The following is a 25061-nucleotide window of genomic DNA, read 5'->3' on the forward strand; positions in this document are numbered from 1 at the left end:
ACCTGTGGTGTGGTCCGGACGATGTCGATCCAACTCAGGTTATAATTTATGTGGCCTTTTTAATATTCACCCAAATTCTAATCAGACAATCCGGATCCAAACTCAGAGTTTGAATTATCTTATCTAGATCAAGTGGAAAAAATGGCACGATAGAGTTGGCTCAGTCACGAAACGGCACAATTACGGTATGGAATGCGCGCGTGTTGGTTACGTGCGCGCGTTGTCCCATGCTATGACTATTCACGTGTCGTGATTATCTTTAAAAAATTTGACACGGCACGTCACACGGAAGATCTAGTTACAACACGTGATCTTGATTAAATGGTAATCTTGAATAAACTAACGTAAATTATAATTAAATGGTCACGCGAGTCACGACACGTTTGTGCATGACGTGACTCACATGGCGTGATCATTTACGTGCCGTGATTACCCCTTAATATTTTGATCACGGTACGGCATGGTACATGAAAAATTTACTTAGTTACAACACAACACAGTACAGCACGAGATCAAAGTCACGACACGTTTTTCCGCTCTAACCTTATCGGATCCGAATTCTCCGTGCTGTGTGACTTAAGTTTCGTCATTCACGGACAGCTGTACACCCGCTAGTCTTGAACGAGGTGTTTTTCACCTGTGCTGTTGTGCTGTCTCTGTTGCTTAAAACAAATTGCATGAATGCATGGTGACATGGATAACACATGTAAATACCCCTGAAATAGCATGCGGGCCCAATGTTCTTTCTACGCGGGAATTGAACTTTGAACCCTTTAAGAAGATTTAATCAAATCCAAGGATTCAAGTTTTCAACGGCTCCTTTCGTCATGATTAATTGCCGATGTAGTAATTGTGCACCTGTCACGCCGAGAAAAGAGGATGGCTATTATTGACCATACGGCTATGTATAAAAAGTCAAAAAATTATCCTAGCTGCTCAGGGTTAGTGGTTTGCTACTCGGGTAGGGCCGGGCGGACCGGGCACAGGCAAGTCTCGGGCACGGGTATCTCGGGTAGACGGGTACCACGGACTGGGCATCCTCGGGTTTTTTTTTTCTCCAAAAACCGTGCCCTGCCCGTCCTATACCCTTGCCCGCAGTACCCGCGGGGGGCAGGGCGGTCCAGGTAGGGGGGGCCGGACGGTCTGGGTAGGGGCCGGTCCGGTCCGGTTTTTTTTTCTGGTTTTTTTTTCATGTTTTTTTCTGTTTTTTTTACAATGTTGTACGAATATTATTACGTGTTTATAATTTGACTTTTAAAATCTGAATAGACATAATAGTTCAATATCAAATAGTGTAAATATATATACATAAAATTATCAGCTCACATCTTTATAATTTCTAAATTAATAAAATTTGTAACTTATATATAAAAATTATTCGTGCGGAAATTTGTATATTTATTCGGCCAAGTACAAATGTATTTATTTATTTCTTTATACGAGTCATTTTATTTTATTTTCAAATTCTCATTCTAATTATATTTTATTTGTAAATTTTAGTTTTATTATTCATTTCTTTGTCGCATATCATTATGTTAAACTGTATATTTGAATGTTGGAATTTTCATGTTTCACTATATAAAAAAATATTACTATACAATTGAAAAATCTATCATAATAGTAATAACGGACATGATATTAACAACACAATATCATTATTACTACAATAATTAAAAATAATTTGTGACGCATATAAATAAGAAATATAATGTTGTGGTTTCAGTAAAAAAAAAAAAACATTATGTTGTGCTTTTTTATATTGTTTTTAGAATGAGTCTATGGTACTATGCATATCACGGGTTGTTACCGTGCTACGGCTCTATATTCGAGTTTTCAAATCCTAATGGTCGATCCGAACCGTTCATCTTGTTCTCCATATTAATAGGCGTTTAGAAACCAAATTTTACATTTTTTGAAATTTTTATAGATATTTAGAAAATCACTTGATCTGAAAATTCTGGACCATCCAAAAACAGTGATTTTCAATAAATCTAAAAAAATAGTAAAAAAATTTCAAAAAATGTAAGGTCTCCAAACACATATTAATATGGAGAACAAGATTAACGGTTCGGATCGACCGTTAGGATTTGAAAACTCGAATATAGAGCCATAGCACGGTAACAAATCGTAATATGCATAGTACCATAGACTCACTCTTGTTTTTATTTGTGCAAAAAATGAATTCAAGAACTAAATTGATCATTTGATTTATAACATGAAGAAAGAAATGATATAAGATCAGAGGCGGAGGGAGTAAGAGTCGTCAATTGACTCCCATATTTTTTTTCAAAATTTTTGTATTTATAGATAATTTTCTATATTATATAGAGTTAGTGCAGTAGCATGTGGTCTCTCCATAGAGAGATCATATGTTCAATTTTTAAAAATAACATCTAAAAGATGCTTGAGTATGCTGAAGCCCTTTAATAAAACAAAATTATCAAATAAATAGATATTAGATAACATATATATTTGAAGTATCTATTTAAGAAAAGAAAATTCAAAACTAAATATATTATTTTAGACAAATTATGTACATAATATAGGGGTGAAAACGAAGAGGATATGAAGCGGATAGTGGTAAAACCATATCCATATTTCTTTTCAATTTTTCGGATATGAATACGGATATGGATCGGATCGGATATCTATTAAAATAATATAAAAATATTAAAAAAAATACTAAAGTTCATAATATTTACCTATTATAATTATAATGGTGAATAACAATATTTTTTTATAATATATATTAAAATATATGACATATCGGATATAGATAATTGAAACGTAAAACCATATCGGTATCCATATCTACACGGATATTCGAATATCCACATCTAATTTTTCGAATACGGGTCGAATACAGATCCAATATTATTCATACCGTTTTCACCCCTAACATAATATAATAAAAATGTAAACATTATAATTATTGGTTTCATTGTTTTTTAAAATAAATGAATTACTTACTACATAAAACTATATAAAATTTCTTATATATCATTCTTATCATAAATACAACTATATAAAAATATCCTTTTAAACACATTATTTTCATTGTTTGTACATAGTTTATAGAATATCGTATAGTCAATGCACCATATAGTACGCATGATACATTATTGTATAGTTTAAACACATTATATTTCTTAAAAAATGTCAAATCCGGTGGGAATTTGAATTTCAAAATTCAAACGGGTCGGGTATAAAGGTAGGGTAGAACGGGTAGGGTACACGGGTATACGGGCACGGACACGGGTACGGGTAAACCGGGTTCCCGGTCTGGTCCGGGCGGGCACGGGTTCAAGGCGGTCCGGGTATACTCGGGTTTTTGCCCCAAAATCGGCATCCGGCCTGTTTTATACCCGTACCCGCCATACCCGTTTACCCGTCTATACCCGGGCACGGGTACGAGTACCTCGGGCAACGGGCACGGGCGGGCAGGGTAAGGGCTGCCCGGGTCGGGTAAAATTAAACCTCTACTCAGGGTTTATTCCAATGAATATTAGTCTTTCGCTAGCATGGGTGATAAATTCGTTTTAGTTTTTAACCAAATTGTGGGGTGAATTTAGGCCCTGTTCGGTGCGCTACTGTGCGCGTGGGAAAAAAAAAATTCACTCAGACTGAATTTTTTTTTTTTTCCACAAGCACAGTAAAAATCAGTTCAAAACCCATACCCATTCCTCACCCCATTAGAACGCCGAACAGGTCCTTAGTGTATTTAATTGGTCTGAGTTTCAGTTATACTACTGTTATATACAAGTAGCAAGGTTTAATTTTCTCTCAAGAAAGTAGCAAGGTTTAATTGTGGAGACCGATTCTGAACGAGAATTAACAAACCTCTAGTTAATTTAAAAAATTTGGATGAATATAAATCTAATTAAAAAAAAAAAACTAAAATACGGTTAAGAATAAAATTTGCAAAATCATATATATCTAAGTGAGAACCGAGAGTTAATTTTTCCTTTCAGAAATAAGTATGTAAATTTGTAATTTTTAAGGGATGCATATGTTATAGAAACCACAAAATGACGATTTTTTTAAATAACATCAAATTTAAATATTTTAACAAAATAAGTATATTGGATTTGATTTTTATGGAAAACAATTCCATCGATCTCCAGAATCGGTGAAAATAATTTCCTGTGCAAATAGAGTAAAAGCCAAATCTAACATGACCAGTGAAGCTGTTTTCATGAAAATCAAATCTAACATGTTTGTTTTCGTTAAAATATCTAAATTTATTCTATTTAATAAATAAAATTCAAAATGGGTATCTGTCTGTCATCCATCAATAGTTTTCGCCTACTCTTATTAAAGTCCGTATATCAGTTCATAATTTACTTACCTGTGCCAACTTTTTCTGACACGTAGTTTAACCTTTAAGAAATTATTATTGCTATCCTTTTGACCTACTGGCACTAGTTTGCACCGATTGGAAATGGCCTTTATCTATTTACATGTCTTCAAAAGTTTCTGACATGCTCAATTCAAAAGCAGACGGATCTACAGTAACAAATATTATTCACCTCTAAAATTTTAATTTTTTTAAATTTTTTATATAATTCAGTTTCTCATAAATATTAAATGCATGCTTGTACTATAGCATAGTTATTAAAATATCATTTTATAGTTGTAAAGACTTGATTTGAATTTCAGTTGTCCTATACATCCAAATTTTTTATAATCAGGACTCGTTTAACAAAAAATTATCCTTTTTTGTTCATAATTTTCAAATATTACGGCAAAAAAAAAAAAAAAACTTCTTTAGTTGAAAGTATTTCTCAAGAAAGCGTTGGATTTTTTACCACGTGTGACAACGATTGATGTATGATCTCGTATCATTTCCAACAGTTCAACTTGTTATCATAGACGGAAAACACTAAAATTTGATTTTGAATTCAATTTTCTTCAGCATTGAAAAGTAAACAGTAATAGTAAATTAAATCAGATGGATTATATTGTACTAGGGTTATAATTGGTGCTGCGCGGGATTTTTTTTTTAATTATTGTAATTTACCTACAAAAAAAAAATCATTGTATTTTTCCTTTATAGATCTAGGATTTGCCATTGGCAACAAACACATTTTCTTGGGATAATCATATTTTCGAAGAAAAAAAATGTAAGTCACTAAAAATTATTTTTTAACTTTATGTTAAAAATCAGGAATTAATAAACAATCAATGCAATGAAAACAAAAATAATGCGAGCATCTATTCCTTTTAGCAGCGAATGACATACATTAAACAAACGGTATCAACTTTTATCGGTATTCCGACACAGAATCAAAGGGAAAACAATAATAGGTTAGGTTTTATTTTTCAACGCATTAGATCTGTCAATTAGTTGCTAAAAATCCTTTAAGAAGTTTTTTTTGCAAAACAAGGATCTATCGGTCCATGTCACAAAAAATGCTTTTGATTTTAGCACAAATCAAACGGTTATTATATCTTGAGGAGGGTTCCAATGCCTCATCTTTTTCATACATTTTTGTTTTCAAAGTCTAAATTGTCGGTCCGAATCGTTCAACATAATATTTATACTAAAATATGCATGGAGATGAAATTTTATATTTTTAAAAAATTTTTTACTATTTTTTAAGATAGGTACAAAATCACTGTTTTTGAACCGTTAAAAAAACAGTGATTTTCTATTCATCTTAAAAAATAGTAAATTTTTTCCAAAAATTATAAAATTTAATCCCTAACCATATTTTAATATATATATATATAGAGTTAGGCTGGGGTGCTATGGATAGCATAGTGGCCTCTATGCTACGGCTCAATATTCGAGTTTTCAAAATCCAAACGGTCGATCCGAACCGTTCATCTTATTCTCCATATTAATATTTGCTTTGAGACCAAATTTTATATTTTTCTGAATTTTTTTACTATTTATTAAGTATTTTACAAAATTGTTGATCCAACGGTGGCTGCACAAAACAGTAAAACCGTTGGATTAGCGATTTTCAAAGTGGCTTAATAAATAGTAAAAAAATTCAGAAAATTATAAAATTTGGTCTCCAAGCAGATATTAATATGGAGAATAAGATGAACGGTTCGGATCGACCGTTTGGATTTTGAAAACTCGAATATTGAGCCGTAGCATAGAGGCCACTATGCTATCCATAGCACCCCAGCCTAACTCTATATATATATATATATATATATATATATATATATATCATGTTGAATGGTTCGGATCGACAATTTGAACTATAGCGGCGCTATTTGAGCATAGCGCTGTTTTTTTAACCAGTTCACTATGACGCGATAAACGTTATTTAAACCTTTGTTACAAACAAATAGTTTGAAGATTTTATAGAAAAAAGTGGACATATACAGTTTAGAAATAAGGGAAACAAAATCATACTTTGGTTCAAAGTAAAAATCTACTGATCATTTAAGCGGAGACATTGTCTGGAACTTATTCTGTTTGTTTCGAATTAGCACAAATAATAAAGAGACTTCATAAATTTTTAAATTGGGCCGGATTTCAAACTCAACTTTTTACGTTACTGTAGAAGATACCTACTTCTGTCTTTTTTTTTTTTTTTTTTTTTTTTTATTCATTGGTTTTCTTTTCAAATTCTTGTGAGATCTGATTTGATTTGTGATATCCTATGTTGCATGGATACGGGTACGGGTATCGTGTCGGACACGACACGGGTACGGCAATTTTCAAAAATCAAGGATACGACACGCCTATTATATGTATATATATATTTATTATTTTAATTATATTATTAATTCTTTTTATATAAATTACATATTAAAATATAGCTTAGTGTACATAAATATAATATATATTGCAACATAACACAAACACAAAGTGGCATAGTGGTAATGTGCTGTTGATATGGGGTGATAGGTCCTGGGTTCGAGTCCCCTCAGCCACAAAATTAATTTGGTTTTGCGCGGTTCATGGTGGACCATGCGCTGTGAGTGTTGTATGTGCGGTTCACCGTGAACCAAGCGTATCGCATACGTGTCCATTCGTGTCAGAGGCGTATCCCAACGAGTCAACCCGTATCGGAGACCGTATCAAGATGGTTGGGACGCGCCAGCTCACCTGACACGCCAGCTGGCGTGTCTGATACGTATCGTGCCCGTATCGGAGGCGTGTCGGTGTCGGATACGTGTCGGACACGGATACGATGGGTTTCCAGGAGTGTTAGGGTAACATAGGTGATATCTAATATGAGCTGCTCAGATTGTATGTATGATAATATGTTTATAACTTGAGGGATCGGATGACACCGTCTATTTTCAAAGTCCAAACAGTCGATTCAAACCGTTCAACTTGATGGATATGTTAAAATGTGCTTGCAAATCAAATTTTACATTTTTCTTAATTTTTTTTGGGTTTATTCAGATGGGTACAAAAATTCAACGGTCCGAATATAGCGATTTTGTTAAATACTTAATAAATAGTAAACAAATTCAAAAAAATGTAAAATTTGATTTGCAAGTAGATTTTAATATATTCATCATATTGAATGGTTTGGATCGACTATTTGGACTTTGAAACTTCGAAAATGGACATTGTCATCCGATGTCACCAAAAAACGGTGTCATCCGATCCCTCCTCTTATAACTTAATGGACTCGACAATTTTGATATTTCGTCGTGGGGACGTATACAAAATTCGAACTACGACATGTGTGCGTCTATATGATCTTATTTATTTATTATGGCAAATTCTTTTTGGGAGTTAAAATTTGATGTACTCAATATTTTTGTATGTATACATTAATATTATTCTAAATTTATCACAAGATTAATATAATATTAATTATTAAATATTTTTTATGAATAATCATTGGTTATTTTTGTGTTTTTTAAGAATAATTATGTGTTGTGTGTATACAAGATATATTTAAAAAAAATATCAGTTTCCAATTAGCAAATCATGTGACGCTCAAGCGTACATCAAATTGTTTGCCAACTGTGTAAGTTGTCCATACAAAAATTAATATTTTAGACGTGTCGTCCATTATTTACATGCACTATATATTAAGTTTGATCAAGATAGACATAATAAAATATAATGTGTTTTTACAATTAGAACACGTAATTCAGAATCTGTAAATCCAAAATAAAATAATAAAGGAATTTAAATCTTACAGTTCTGAATTGAAGATATCTTTAGGCGAAAGCGTTAGTACTGATCTTCAATGAAACATTTTTGGAATGACATCCATTCAAATAGAGAAGAGGCATTTTTATATTATCTGAGGCAACCTTTGGGATCAGTACATTTATTAATAGTAATCCGAATTTGTCCATCAAAAATTCAGATGCATTTTCGTTAAATTTTTTAAATAAAATTGGTGCACAGTAATAATATAGGTCACGTAATAAAATAAAACTAACACATTAAACTAAAAGGTTAAATCCTTCAACTATTTTAAAATTGATAATTAAATTATATTTTCATAAGCCAAAGTTTGATGAATGCTATAACGATTAAAAAATAGGAGCCTGATAATTGTACCTCAAACAAAATCTCCGAATGAGTCCCCCAAGTAATTAATGTCTAACTTCCTTTTTCAGCGCTCATATTCAAGCATTTAAAACTCTGTTTATAACCATTTACAATGTTACTCGCAAGCTTTTAAAACTCTACATACAAGCATTTAAATTCTAAATCTGAATAATTTTTAACTCCCAACTACTTTTGTCTTCAAGCCAAAAAAGGAAAGATTCATTTCACCCACTCTTATTTATGTTTCTCTGATTATTCTCATCAATTTTCTCGACGATCTGTGATGAATTTTGTAAATCTAAAAATACGTACATTTTATACTCAATTTTTTCTTTCAAATAAGATCCATGAAAAAATATTTTTAAGTTATTTTTAAGTCGTCATTTTTTTTAAGTTTAAGTTAAGCCTCTGAACACTTTCAATTCTCAATCATTTAAACCTATAATTTCTACCTTTTAATCTACTACGTTGAAACATTTAAACCTCAAATATAAGTTTTTTTTTTTACAGCTGACAATATAATTTTTTTTATATTGTTTATAGTTGACACTTTTGAGATTTTTTTTTTATTGTTTACAGCTGACACTTTTGACTACGACGACTTTGTAGAAGGTTGGTACGCCTCTTGGAATGCAGCTTCTGAACCATTTAAACCTCTGATGTCCACCATTTAAACTACTATGTTCAAGCATTTAAAACTCAAATCAAAGTTATTATTTTTTTTAAACATATAAATCTCACATATAAAATACAACACTACATACAAATCTCATATAAGCATACAATTCCAAATATCAAATAATACACTACATATAAATCTCACATATGAAATAAAACACTCCGTATAAATCAAAGTTATTATCTTTTTTAAACATATAAATCTCAAAGAAACATACAATTCCACTACATTATTGAAATAAAACACTATACTGAAACAAAACTAAGTTTTATTCATCCTCATGCCTTAAATATATTATCTAAATATATGTGCTAGAAGTATAGTCAGATGAAGTTTGTAAAGTTGACTTATGCAAACATCACGGTCCATGCTATCACAAAATCGAACAACCTTTCTGCCATCTGCACCAAAAAAAAGAAGAAAAAAAAGGAAAAAAGTAATTAGAGGTCTGAAAGTAGTTGATGAGTAAAAAACTATAACAACAACTCCGAATAATTTGTTACCAAATGCAACAATAAACTATGTAAACATAAGGTATAAAGGGTGTATTTTTTATATCCTTAGGTCAGCACATTGAATTGTAAAAGATCAAACACACTTAATCTAATTAAAACAAGCTCTTGAACAGACCAATTGCACAAACTTATGTCAGTTAGAGTGGTACTTGAATTAAACCTTAGACCTCTCCACTTTGAAAATTTTGCACATTAGACCTTTAAAGTTGCAACTATTATTTTTATCTAGGATAAACTCAATTCAAGTGTTATCTAAATTAAGTAGAAAGAGCAACTACATGGTGCATTATTTTGTCTCAAGAGGTCTTATAAAAGCCTCAAAGTTGAAGGATTCATCAATCATCACACATAAGTGGATAGATAGAGGCCCATAGCAAAATTTCTTCATAAAATTAAAATGAACTAGAGCTCAAAATTAGCAAAAAAAAAAACAGTATCTAAAGCAAGTAAACAAAAATTAAAATGAAATAATTTGACCTTGTGTAGAAACCAGAGCACGGTCTCCTTTGTGCTCCAGACATATAACATACTGACAAGTCATATAACATTGTTTGGTAGATGCGTTTGACGCCTATTTTGAAGCATTCAGAGCTCTGTTTGCAACCATTTAAAATACAAATATGAAGCATTTCAACAATACAAAATTATATCTAAACAAATATATCAAACAAACTTCAGCAAGTCAACACAAACATCCACTGTTTTTAATTAACATATCACATTCACACATACAAACTTCAAGATAAAATAACACTTCATATCTCCAGAATAAAGCGAATAATCCTCATGTATCAAGCATTTAAACCTAACAACCAAGTAATGAACATGCAATATATTTACAGTGAGATGTAACATTTAAACCTCAATGATCAAGGTAATCCTGGAAGTAAAAGCATCATCATCAATAGAAAGCTCAAATGGAAAATTCAACCTCTATAATGAGTACTTTATAAATTTAAAATTGAGTTTTAATAGAAATGTCAATAAGACCACTCTTCAGCTTGCAATTCAAAGAAATTGATTTACAAATAAAATCTATGAGGTACCACTCTTCAGCTTGCAATTCAAAGAAATTAATTCACAGATACCAAATAATTCTGAGATTAATTTGAGTACCTTATTTGGGGAATGGGATTCTTCTTCTACCACCAGCAAACTCTCTCTCGCCTCCTCCATTAAGCTCAGTTGACCAGTTCCTGGACCTTGAGGCAATAGATGAGAAACATAGCAGTTCTTGCTGGTTGATGCCGCTGATGTCTCCCCAAGATTCTCAATTTTAAGTTCAGTTACCCTTTTACAAGTAAGAAAATACAAAAAGATGAGAAACATCACCCATGGTTATGTATTTTAGTAAATACTCCCACCAAGTGCTGATACATTTGGAATAACATGCTAACTATAGAGTATAATAATGAAACAAAAAATTTCTCTGACCTTGTGATTAGATCTGACAACTCTGCAAGTGACCTCTTCCTTCAATTACATGGTTTTTTTAAGACTTATAGATGAGAAATATGCTAATTTATGCTAAGTTGCTGCTGTCTTGTAAGTATGAATTGTTTCTCATAAACTACATAAGACATGTATGATTGCTTCTCATTCTCCCACAGATAGGGCTCGTACCTGTTTCACATAGAAAATAGTTACGCATATAGCATTGAAAACATTCAAATTTTCTTTCTTAATTTTTTTGCAGCTTAGCCAATGAAACGTATGTCGAGCAGAATTTGTAACAACCCTTTTTCTGAAACGGTAGATTTGCTTGGGTTTCTGAGAAACCATTGAATTAGGATACTAAAAACCACTGAATTCTGGAGTATGATTTATAATTGTTACATATCTATTACAACACTAAAAACCACTGCTTCCCATACTTTAAGACCGGCACAATAGCACATACAGTCAAACTACTACTAATTAAAGTTGAATTGATCCAGTTTAAAATCAATATTCACAATTTTTTTTGCACAAATCAAGTGCCTTTAAAGGCTGGCCAAAACGAACGTACCTCTAATCAGTGCATTCCATGTTATTTAGTTCCTCTCAGGCATTACATCAAAGTATCAAACAGCCTATGATAAGACTCCAAACTGTTGCATCTAGCATAGCCATGAATCATCACAGCCTATGCATACAAGTCTTCAACAGGCATTTCATTGAACACCTTCCTTGTATTATTCAACATCCCACATCTTGCATAGGCATCAACAAGTGAACTTGAGATTACCAAATTGATCCAAGAAAATTAATCAATTTAGATCAATTCAGCACATGAAAACCTCAGCTCCTATTGCATTACAAAGCATTTCACAAATAAGAAACAGATAACAAGTTGTTACCCGAATTTGCTCCATATGGTATTGACGAGAGTTGATCAGCTCTTCACCTCCGACACTCGATCAGATCCAACTTTTCCTCCTTGTTAGTTTTATTCGAAGAAAGAGAATGACGTGTCGCATCAGGTGAACCGCTGGATCGGAGAACTAGCCGCGAGTTTGTCGCGCGAGAGGGAGAAGCATTTGAGTTCAATTAATAAGTGGTCCTTGAGAGGTATACAAGCATCTATGAGCCACAGATCTTCTATGGTATCACAATTAAACGTGAAGTCATTATGGTTAGCAATCCATGACTATATAATGGATATATAAGGACAAGATGTAAAACTGTCTCAGGTTACAAAAGATGCAAGTGCAACTGACATCACCAGTTCAACCCCTCTTGCTTAAATTAACTTTGGCAAGTACTTTGTGTTTTCTAATTAATTAAAAACAAATATTTTGATTTTAAAAGGTATTTTAGAGGCCCGAATTCGGACTATATTGTCAGAGATAAGATAACAGATGATTGAACATAAAAGTTGATGGACCTAAATTCCCTCCTTTTATCAAAACTATATTCATATCTGAAATAGTATGAAACCAATATGTACTTAGGCTTTCTTTTTTGGAACAATTTACCTAATCAAATTAAAATTAGCAGTCAACAAAGATTTTTTTTTTATCTCAATAAAAAATAAATATTTTTTTTTTTAGGTCATGCCAAGCAGTAAGATGGCCAGTATGATTGAGTGAGATAAAAAAAAAATGTCCCTAAAGCTTTAGGATAATTGCAGATCTAACTACAACGTGTAAAGCACAATACCATCTTTACAACGCAGGCCCATATATACTATTTTCATTCTTTCAAAGGCCCATCGAGTCATATATATACATGGATTTTAAACATTAGTTGTTTATAAATTATAAAGAATGTGGCATCTGACAATATATTTAGAATCCAAATTTTATACTTTAGAATATTTTTACTATTTGTTAGATGGATAGAAAATCACTATTTTTGAATGGTTGAGAATCTTTAGATTAAGTGATTTTTTTACCTAACTAAAAAGCAGTAAATAAATTCTAAAAAAAATATAAAATTTAACAACGAAGTATATTTTCATATGAAAATCATATTATTTGAATTTTAAAAATATAAATATAAATTCATAGCACTTACCGATATGCGCTATACATATCATGGCCTCACTCGTTTATAAATTAGACATATACAGAGCTTAACAATGCGGATCCAAGAAATTTCACATTGGTGCTAACATTTCCTATCATGCAACTTATTTAACAAGTTCACAAAAGAAATAGGAGAAAAAGTACATTCGTGGATTTGTTGCTTAAAAATAATAAATCCTAGAAGTTGGGTGGTAATTTTTTGTTCAAAAATATGCTTCAAGTCACTAGCCAATTATATTTACCAACCTTGTTATGAAATATATCTCTGTCAACAAGCACATGCATGAAACAACTTTGACATAAAACTATATCTCAACCAAAAAATAAAGTTACAAGAAAGCCACTTCAAAATAGGAGCAAAAAAAGGATAATGTTAATACCAATTACACCATTACTAATCTAAACAGTGTTCCCTTCCTTAAATTGGGATTCAGCTTTGTTGAGCTAAGCTAGCAAAGGGAAAGATGGCATAGTAATCATAAATAAAAAAATAAAAAACTTGGCCATAAATTATAAAAGGAAGAAATTAAAACCCCCAATTTGTGGTTTTGTACCATCTCCTCAATCTAATTAATAGCATTTCATGACTAGAAAACATTTTTAGCATTTTTCGACAAGTTTGTGTCTTCCAGTAGGTTGCCATTTTCTTCATCAAGCCCTAACAGTTTTGAGCTGAGCAGTGGGGCCCCCTCCTTGTCAGTTGTCTACAAACATAAATATAAAAAAAAAGTTGCTGGTAAATTGGATAATAAACAAGCAATAGTGCTCAACATGGCACCCTGTAAAGTACCATATCCCAAATTTTGCTATTGAGAAAGAACAATTTAAACTATTTGTTAATATACACCTCAATTGTTTAATTAAAATGTAATTTTGGATCAAACCTGATGCACATTACGTGTATTTTGGGTTGTTTGGACTTTATAAAGAAGATTTAGGTTAAGGAACACAAAACAAGTTATTCAGGTCAGTCTTACTTTTACCAACTCCGCCAAAGAAATCCCATAAAAAATTCTGAGTTCTCTTTAATTATTTTTGGCCACAAAATGGTCAGATTGGTTAACAAGATCAATTATTTCATAAAAAAAAAAAAAAATTCAATTTTGGATTTTTACATATTCCTGTGTTTGATGGACAATTCTTGGGTAAGTAAGGCAACTTTACTGGTATCAAAAGGTGTCATCTGGATTTGACTCAAAGTTTAATACCTTGGGTCTGTAAAACATATACTTGAAGACTAACACATGGTCTAGATATAATCCTATTTTATGGGAAGATGTATTTTGAAGTATGATTTGTGTTTTCAGAGGTCTGATTTTATTAATATAATAGGGGTTTCAGTTTGGAATTAGCACCAGGAAAGAAGAGTTAATAATTTTCTTGCTTTTACTGACAGAGATGAATGGTTTTATTTTTGAGTGAGACTATGGTAATAAGCATATTACGCATCGACTCGTGCTATGGATCCATAACTCTATTTTCAAAGTTAAAACAGCTGATCCGAATCATTAAACATTTCTCCATACGAAAATGTACCTAAAGACCAAAATTTTTATTTTCTAAAACCTTTTTACTATTTTTTAAATAGGTAGAAAATCACTACTTTCAGATGGTCCAGAATTTTTAGATCAAGTGATTTTCTACCTATCTAAAAAAATAATAAAATGTTCTAGTATGTTTAACGGTTCGAATTGGTTGTTTGAATATTAATTGAAGAAAGTAACTTCTACCAACATTGTCAAAAAAAAGAATATTAATTGGAGAGTAACAGAAAACAATAGCTTACTATGACTTAAAACCTCAAGCCCTCCTGCCCGATGCTCAAGTATCAGGGTAAAATCTTATTTAAAATTTAAAATATTGTAGGGCTTTCCTTTTAGTGTTGTAAGATTGTATTAAACTTAAATTATGTACCATGTTAATTCATTACTAACCAATTTCTCAAAGAACTTCCATACCTGGCTAATAGGGAGGGAGTCGTCGTTACTGTTGATGCTATCTTTCGACTCCAATTTCTTGTTGCGGCTCTCTTGTACTGAGAAGTACGAGTAGAGCCCCATTCCAAATATGGCAATGAGGATGCCGAGGATGTTGCGTACTGTGAAAGGCTCCATCAGTACCACGTACCCAAATGACAGTATCAGGCATGTCTTCAGGTGTCCCAAGACCTGGTACGTTACCGGGGATGTTGTACCGATCACCAAGAAAGTGCTGAAGTTAACCGAGACGGCAATCAGGCATGATAGGGTGATGAATATCTGCATTAAATAAAGATTTTCTTATTATTTTTGTTTGTTGGTAGGGTGGTACACTGGTACTGGTTACAAGTGATGAATACCTGGAATTTACCAAGTGATTTTTTTTTTTCACTTTGCTTTAGTAATCTGTGAACTACCAATTTAAAATTTCCCCATGAGTGAGGCTATGGTACTATGCACAGCGCGCATTGGTCCGTACTATGGATACAATATCTCCATTTTCAAAGTCCATATAGTCAATCTGAACTATTCAACATGATTTCCATACTTCAAAGTACTTCAAGATCAAATTTTACATTTTTTAGAATTTTTTTTAACTATTTTTTTTCGATAGGTAGAAAAATCACTTGGTCTAAAAATTCTAGACCATTCAACAGTAGTGATTTGCTACCTATCTTAAGTATATTTTCATATGGAGATGTGTTGAATGGTTCAAATTGACTATTTGGACTTTGAAAGCGAAGATATTGATCTATAGTATGCACCAATCCGCCCAAAAATTTTCTTATTATTTTTGTTTGTTGGTAAGGTTGTACACTGGTACTGGTTGCATATAATGAAATTACAGCTGTACAAGCTGATCAACTCATGTGACTGGTATGGATATAACAGTGAAAAATATTGAAGCTACAAACTGATCACGGTACCGGATTTTGGGATGGAGTACACTGAGTGGTGAAGTCTGGTATTGAGTTAGTCACAGAAAACAGGGAGAGTTACGAAATTAAAAATTGCAAAAAAGGTACCAAAACTTGGACGGTGTAGTTGAAAGCAAAAACACTACGGCGTGTAAGCATCTTGTCCACAAAAGGCCCACTGATGAACAGTATGGCTGCCTGGTACGGTGATGACTGGTACAAGAGCTGAGTCGAGGAGACCTTCAGCCTCTTTTGTATTGTGTTTGTTAGCTATGTTTCAAATTAAGGCCAGCAATAATTAAGTATTGACCGCTACAAAAATGGTACAAATTTGCATTGGCGGAACTAGACAATCTAGATGGAGAGGCTGAAATGTAAAATACATAATATGTGAAAATATATAATGTGTAGTCATTGGGATTTGAACCCAAGTCTCCATAACTACTAAATGGAATCCTAACTGTTGGGCTACAAGGACACATTTAACATTTCATGAAGGGGACTGAACTATATAAAAACTTTTATGAAAGATAAAAATTCAATTAAATTTCAATATGCATGATTAATTTTTTTGAAATTATGGGGATAAGTACCCCCTGCAAATTTCCAACCAAAAAGTATACAACAGTTAAAAGAAGAAGGAAATAAAGGATACAATTTGGCTGATACAAGTGGTGATAAGGGCCAAAGCAGCTATAACCGAGCCGAGAAAATTGAGCTGGAGATCAGTGACAGATGCAATGCCGACTCCAAGCAACAGTACCATAAGAGACATCTTAACACTCTGGCTGTAAATTATTCAAAAATTATTCAAAATTATTCAGAAATTCTGCTGTTAGATTTTTCAAGTAAATTACTTGCTAATTAGGAAGTTTGAGTTAAAATTCTCATGACCTGAATCTTTTGTTAAGGAAGATTGTTTCCAGCAAAACAGTGAATGGTATAATGGCCAGCTTTGTCATCTACAAAAGCACATAAAAATTTAATTTTCGTTTTTTTCATGAGTAAAAGAAATATAAATGAATGCAGTATAAAGAATGCCGCTTTTACAAAATGCACCAAATATTATACCATAACTGCAATGGAACACCCAAGGTACCTCATATGCATCTAAAAAGTGACGGAAATACCCTGCTCATTTTATCTAACTCCATCAAACTTGGGAATCTACACTAGAATTCACTAAGCTTGATTTAGTTTATATGATCTTAGAGGCAAAAAGACAGGCATTTTAAGGCAACAAGTAATTTTTTTTTTTGAAATTCTATTGAACTTTTATGTAACATTCCAGCGAATTGATCAACTTGATAGATGCATTTCCAATTGTGCAAAATCTTGGGTTAGTTATTGAAAATTAGTTGGTCCTGTAACAAAACTCTTAATACTATATTATCACTAACAATAATGAATAAATTACCTGATAGAAGCCGACAGAGTTGAAACCGAGACAGAGATTTAGGAGGCCGATACATGTGCCGTTTAGAAGCCCAAAAAGGATATTTGTTTGTGCATCAATCTGCTTTGGTTCAAAAAATCGCAGCCGCTGCGCCACATGTAGTGTGAGAAAGGTGACAAGTAGATGCCAGCTTGTCAGTGTTGTGGCTGTACATGTCACAATATTTTAGAAGTTACTTTCATGATATTTTCTTTCATATGGTTATCTTCAGTTATTACATGAATTTAAGAATAAGGTGGATTTAACAAAATCTTTTCATTTTGCTTTAGTAAATCTGCGGACCACCAATTTAAAAGAGTACGGCAATGATACTGTGCATGGTGGTCCGTACTATGAATTAATATCTCTATTTTTAAGTTCCAAATAGTCGATCCGAACCGTTCAACATGATACACATCTGAAAATATAGTTGTAGATGAAATTTTATAGTTTTTAGAATATGTTTACTATTTTTTCAGAAAGATAGAAAATCACTTGATCTAAATTCTAGACCATTCAAAAGTAGTGATATTCTACCTATCTAAAAAAATAGTAAAAGTATTCTAAAATTTGTAACATTTAGTCTGTATTTACATTTTCATATGGAGATCATGCTTAATGGTTTGACTTTTTGGTCTTCAAAATTGGCCATAGTACAAACCAATATGTGCTATGCATAGTACCATAGCCTCACTCAACCAGAAAAATTGAAATCTTAGGCGCCATATGGATTTCTGCTTACCAGTAACTTTTCAATAAGTTTCAAGATCCCCCAAATCTTTGTTACGATGAAAAAAATTATCAAACCCCAAATTCAAACCATTTTCAAAAGAAAAGGAAAGACAAAAATAAGGTCGAAGAAAAGGAATCATGTCACCAACCAAAAAGGAAGCCGAGGGAGCTGATGAGGTACTTGTTGCATATAACAATTGCCACTGATGATGTAACAGAGAGAGCAAGTGACCCGATAACACCAATCTGCGACCCGTCTGACAACATCTTCTCCACCTCGCTAGATTTGCTCTCCCTGTGCTTACCTGGTATAAATCTTTTGATTAGAGACATGGTATCATGTTAATGCAATAACCTCTGTTTCTCTCTTGTATGGTTGGAATGAATGATAGGTTTCACCTCAAAATACCAGTTTGATGTAGTCGTGGAGTTATCATGTGTGCCATGAATTACTAGACATGCCTTGATTTGTTTCTAAGTTATATGATCTAAATCAATGCTTAGTTTGACTTTAGTTTTAAATATACCAGCCTTGGAGATTGTGTGATTCCTGATGGCTTATTATATGATAATATTAAAATGAGATGCGTTGAAAGCTGCATAGTTTATAATCCTGATATGTATTATAATTATGTGATTTAAAAGGATATCTTAATAAAATAAAATAATGGTTTCATAATATTTATTTTAGTCTATATCTTCTGTGGCAATGGAATATGCTGTTGTTATTGTTGTATGTTTGTCAAGATATAAATAGAGCATCTCGTATAGAATGATTAAACAAAGAGTATATAAAACTGAAAAATACATATATTAAAAAAAAAACAGCCTTTATATATAAAGAAAAAATAATTTTACTGAAAAGATGAAACAATTATAATATATAAGCAGTTTGTCAGTAGCCTGTTGCATCCCAAAAAAATATGCCAAAGTATGAAAAATCCATGTGATATTGCAAAAATAATTATGATAGTTGACCATGTAAGATTTATCTTTTTTTTTTTAAGAGTAATGGGCACATGGTAACTGGGTGGAAGCTGTAAATCTAGTTAATTTTGTAAAACAAAAAATGAGGATTAAAAAAAATTAACTGCCTAAAGTAACGTGATCTTCACATGATCATTTTAGATTTAATCACATATTATTGTTAATTAAGATGCTTCTCCTTGTGTTGCAAGAATCAAACCTAGTACCTTGACTATAGCTTACGTTACTACTAATTCAAGATTAGTATGTTCTGAAAATATCTTTAAACTACATGCCATGAGCTTTTACAGATTCAACAAAGAAGCTAGCACCCCATAAATATCTTTCTTTAGAAAAAAAAAAATATCAGAGGTGGTTGGCAGTGTAATGAAAAGGAGGTCCCCATAAAATTTTGTAATTTAGTTCATTGAATTATATATATATATTTTTTAAGGTTGGTCGCGAATAGCCAGCCGACATTGTATTAGATGAAAAAATATTTACAGTGAATTTTATAATTTTTATATGCACTAATATTTTTATTGTTTTATAAAATAAAATTGCATTACAGTTAATTTTCCAGCCTCCTCAAAATAAGTACAAAATGCGTAAATTGATCAAGTGAATCATTGGAAATTCTGTGTTAACCTTTTCTTTTAGCTGTACAGTGGGTAATTGAATAAATTAATTACATAAATAAGACGGTGAGTATAATTATGAACATATAGAAATGAGTCAATGACTGTATATGAAACGAACAACATTGCCAAAATTTAGGCTAAAATATAATATTATAATTGCAACTTAAACAACGGTACAATATGCAATTAATGTCGGCGTCCAGGTCCAACCTTGTGAGAATATGTAAAACCAAAAAAAAAAAACGAGAAAAAGTTGAATTGAATATAAAAAATAAAATGTTGAATTAGCTGGACGCAAATCCCAATATTACACAGCTAAACTTATTTCAATTCTTCTATGGTCGTAACCATTGTAACTATTCATGTAGTAACATATAAATACTACGTACATGCATGGTTGCAAAAGGACTATAGATTTTGTTAGAAAACTTCATAGACACATCGTTTTAGGGCTGGCAAAAAAAATTCGAGATTCCTGATTTGATTCGGGTTTGATTCGGGTTTGATTCGAGTTTAATTCGATTCGAAATGGGTTCAAATTGAAACGAATCAAACCAGGTTCGGTTCGGAATTAATTCAAACCAAACTCAAACCTAGCCTGGTTCGATCGAAATAGGTTCGTGATTTTTTTGTGGTTCGAATCTCATAAAATCACCGGCCATCCATTTACCTGATGAAATTAAAATCCAAGATAGAGAGTCATAATTTAACTTAGCCGACAATCCCTCGCTCTCAAATCTCAATAACCTAGTTTTCTCTCCACCTCTCCCTAACTCACTCTCCCTCTAGCTCTAAAATCTAGCCGACGCTCTCGGCGACTGGCTGTCTCTCCGGCTGTCACTCCTCTCTCCGGCCTAGATGACTGTTTCTCCTCTCTCTTTGGTCGTCTCTCATAGTTCATACCAGGAAACCCGTCTCTGATGTATTTTTTTATGAATAATTTTTCAACTTAAAAACACTTATTTCATAGTTCATACCGATAAAAGGAAGCCATGTGAATTTTGTTCCGCGAGAAAAAATTAATGTATAAACTACCGGTATAACTAGGGCTGCTAAAAAATAATTTAGTTCGTGATTCGATTCGAGTTCGATTCGAAAAATGTGTAGTTCGCAATTAATTTGATTCGAAATGGGTTCGGTTCGAAACGAATCAAACCAGGTTCGGTTCGAAATTAATTCAAACCAAACTCAAACCTAAGGTAAGTTCGGTTTGGTTCGGTTTGGTTTGTTGCCACCCCTACATCGTTTCTTATAAAATGTATCAATATTTCCTGATATTCACTATTATAATTACGCAACACAAACGACTACACAGGAGATTGACTTGATAAATCAGAGATACAGAGATTTTGTCGTTTAGCATTAATTGTTAACGCTAAAACAAACACAAATTAAGACGAAGTCAATGAGAAATAGTGGTAATAAACACCTCGAGAAAGAACTTTGAGATTTTTTTACATGAAACATGAAGAAATTTAATTTCTAATGAAGAGGAATTGCTTCTCGCTTTTCAATGCTACAACCAGATCGATTCCACAAGTCAAGAAACGCAATAAATGGATCCCTTGTGATTAATTCATTACAATAAAACATCTTTTTAATATTACGAGTACAAAGCAAAGAATACCATATGGGTTGAGTAGAGGTTATTTTATATATGTATTTATTTGAAAATTAGTCTTATCTATATCACACTCTTATTTCACTAAACATAACCCTTGCACATATCCTACTATTTTCTATTAAAATTAATAAATATCTAGCAAAAAGAAATAAACGAATAAATGTGATAATTTAAGCATATGATGTACATAAAATTATAAAATATAAAACAAAATTTAGACTCATCGGTCCATTATTTTTAAGAGAATATATATATATATATATATATATATATATATAGGCTGTGGCTAAATTGCTGCTGGCAGCAGTTCTGCCCAGGTGCTGCCGGGGCTATTTTTAACCGTGTGATGTCCAAACAATAAATCCAAACCGTTAGATGTTTAATCTATATTATAATCTACTTGGAGACCAAATTTTACATTTTTTGGAATTTTTTTACTATTTATTAAGCTGGTTTGAAAACCGCTGATTTCAATAATATATATATATATATATATATATATAGAGTTAGGCTGGGGTGCTATGGATAGCATAGTGGCCTCTATGCTACGGCTCAATATTTGAGTTTTCAAAATCCAAACGGTCGATCCGAACCGTTCATCTTATTCTCCATATTAATATCTGCTTGGAGACCAAATTTTACATTTTTCTGAATTTTTTTACTATTTATTAAGTATTTTACAAAATTGTTGATCCAACGGTGGCTGCACAAAACAGTAAAACCGTTGGATTAGCGATTTTCAAAGTGGCTTAATAAATAGTAAAAAAATTCAGAAAATTATAAAATTTGGTCTCCAAGCAGATATTAATATGGAGAATAAGATGAACGGTTCAGATCGACCGTTTGGATTTTGAAAACTCGAATATTGAGCCGTAGCATAGAGGCCACTATGCTATCCATAGCACCCCAGCCTAACTCATATATATATATATATATATATATATATATATATATATGAGATAGACTACGGTGAGTTGCGAAGTAAAACGCGTTTCTACTTCACGCCGTATTTTTATTTTGAAAGCCCAAACGACCGATCCGAACCGTTAGATGTTTAATCCATATTGAAATGTGCTTGGAGACCAAATTTTACATTTTTTGGAATTTTTTTACTATTTATTAAGCATTTTTGAAAACTGCTGTTTTGCTGTAAACAGTAAAATTTTGTGAACCCTCAGATCAGCGGCATTCAAAATTGCTTAATAAATAGTAAAAAAATTCCAAAAAATGTAAAATTTGGTCTCCAAGCACATTTCAATATGGAGAACAAGATGAACGGTTCGGATCTACGTTTTGAACTTTAAAATCACAAAATATGAGCGTGAAGTAAAATAGTCGCTTTACTTCGCAACTCACCGTAGCCCAGCTCTATATATATATATATATATATATATATATCTAATTATATAAGATTATATGAAATAATCAATCTCATGGTAAATTATTAATTAAATGAAACTATATAATATACTATATATAAATCAATATCGTCATAATAATATATATAATTAAATGTACTACTGCGAGTTATATATATCACTTCTATTTATCAATTACCCCATAAGGTAATGGATATGTAATAACTCTTTAACTATACTTTTATTTCATTGACAGCCCTGGTCCAAATTCCCAAATATTTTGTATTTTGATAGTATACAATATATGTTTTGAAATTTGCTAACATATAAAAACCATTACATTTTTAGTATATGTAAAACATACAAAATCTCTCTTATTATTAAAAATTATTAAAAAAATATTGTTTGGTGTTGTATCACTGTTGATCAGTAATTTTTTCTTCAAATATTTTTATCCTAACAAGTTGTGAGCACGGATGCAATCATGCAAACTCCTTACGGTAATTCATTCTCTAAAGAAAGCCTGATAAAGACTACACACTAACAATAGTTGCCAGAAAACGGCATGACAACCACTAGAGCAATATACAATGGGAAGGCTTAATTGGTTATAGAAGCCATAACTAAAAATCGTTGTCAAGGAAAGCATAAAATAATATATCTTCATGTAAACGTAATTGTATGCAGCTGTTAAGCACATCTAATATATATCCCAAGAAAAATATTTCCTGTTATTTTTTATTAGAACAAATTTGCCTGGAAAAACCTTGCAATTAAATATATATAATTAAGTAGCTTTCCGTTGCCTCCCTGTGTACCATTTTATCCGGTCCAAAATTTAATCAATAATAAATGTCCTGCCAATAAATATAAGAGATTTAAATGTCGTACGAACATTCCAAAATAATACTAATAATATTATCATCGACATTAATTATCATCATCATTAATTGTTGCCAAATATAATTAAGCTCTTCATTTCTAAACGGTATAAAAATAGACATTTGATATTTAAAATTTGTTGATCACTACAAAAATAGACCAACAAATTATTTGGCGCACAATTAAATAGTACACATCCATAATATGGCACGGGCACTTGCCATTTTTGGTTCCCAAAATATAAAATTATATCTAATAACACTATATATTCTCGTGAAGTTTTATATCCCACGCTAAATTGTTGGGTTTGTCCCACTGTATATACGAACAAGAAATGGATTGTTCCGTTTCACCAGCAATCTAGTAAAAAGAGAAATCCTCTAATGAGATGTATATGTGTCGATGCTCTAGAACCAACCTCTCCAAGTGCACTAATTAAAAACAGCCACGTCAGCTTCTAAAACAGTAGCTCGTAAAAAGTAAGTCGACTTGAACCTTTTCGTATAATCAGAGGTACAGTTCGAAACACAACAAATCAAATGAAAGAGAGAGACGAAAATGATCCCAAATTCGATAATAATCCCACATACGAAAATGACGAAGGAAGGATGAACCACGAGTCCACGAGCGGGTAATATTAGAAAGAGAATTAATTATTTCCAATTCTAGATAGAACCAAACTAAGAAAGAGAGAGATATGAGGAAGATAATGCATTACATTAATTTACACCAAATCAAATGAAACGAGAATAGCTAAGGAGAAATTATCAGTAGAAATTTCCATGCTACTAGGTTCATCTATCTATCTATCTATTTAGGATCAAGCTTTTGAAATTACATAAAAAATAAGAATTAAAAAGTCAAAAGGGGAAATTTAGAGCGAACCTTTTAATTATCTGATAAACCTCTTCTTCTCTGTACGAGCTGAATTACAATCAATCCTCCGCTTGATTCCCGAAATTTGATCTTAAATAAGAGAAAGAAAGAGAGGGATGGATGGATGGAGAGAGATCACAGAAGCCAGAATGTAACGAACTGGTATAGAGAGAGAGGGGAGGAGGGTTTTATCGACTCTTCTTGTTCTGGTCAAATATGTACGGATCTTTCTACGGACCAGTAGGTCTTTAAAACCTAACACAACTTCTATGATTAAAATTGTGTAGCGAGTTATTTCTCCAAGGGATTGTAGCGGATCAAATGAACTGGGACCCACTTCACAAAAACTCGTTGTACGAGAAACTTAACCATGTTGTTCTCATGAAGAGTTTTATCAGTGGATATTTCAAGCTATTAACGGGGTAAAGTTTTTACAAGAGCAGTTTTGTCTTCATGCAGA

General features: G+C 32.1%; 1 protein-coding gene across 2 annotated transcripts; it reads right to left on the bottom strand.

The window, feature by feature from the left end:
- Nucleotides 1–13406: 13406 nt before the first annotated feature.
- Nucleotides 13407–24794, bottom strand: LOC144557348 (UDP-xylose transporter 1-like). Of its 2 annotated transcripts, none has more exons than XM_078305918.1 (8): nt 24611–24794; nt 18404–18559; nt 17505–17689; nt 16982–17049; nt 16743–16875; nt 16196–16357; nt 15150–15449; nt 13407–13895 (listed from the first exon to the last, which is right to left on the bottom strand). In XM_078305918.1, the coding sequence occupies exons 2-8, from the start codon at nt 18519–18521 to the stop codon at nt 13779–13781; spliced, it is 1083 nt and encodes a 360-aa protein (XP_078162044.1). In that variant the 5' UTR covers nt 18522–18559; nt 24611–24794; the 3' UTR covers nt 13407–13778. The 2 variants fall into 2 exon arrangements, with proteins under 2 accessions (XP_078162044.1, XP_078162043.1); XM_078305917.1 differs by lacking the exon at nt 24611–24794 and adding an exon at nt 18664–18800.
- Between the last annotated feature and the right edge of the window lie 267 nt (nt 24795–25061).

This window comes from Carex rostrata, chromosome 7 (assembly GCF_964058835.1).
Source record: "Carex rostrata chromosome 7, lpCarRost1.2, whole genome shotgun sequence".
Classification (NCBI taxonomy): domain Eukaryota; kingdom Viridiplantae; phylum Streptophyta; class Magnoliopsida; order Poales; family Cyperaceae; genus Carex; species Carex rostrata.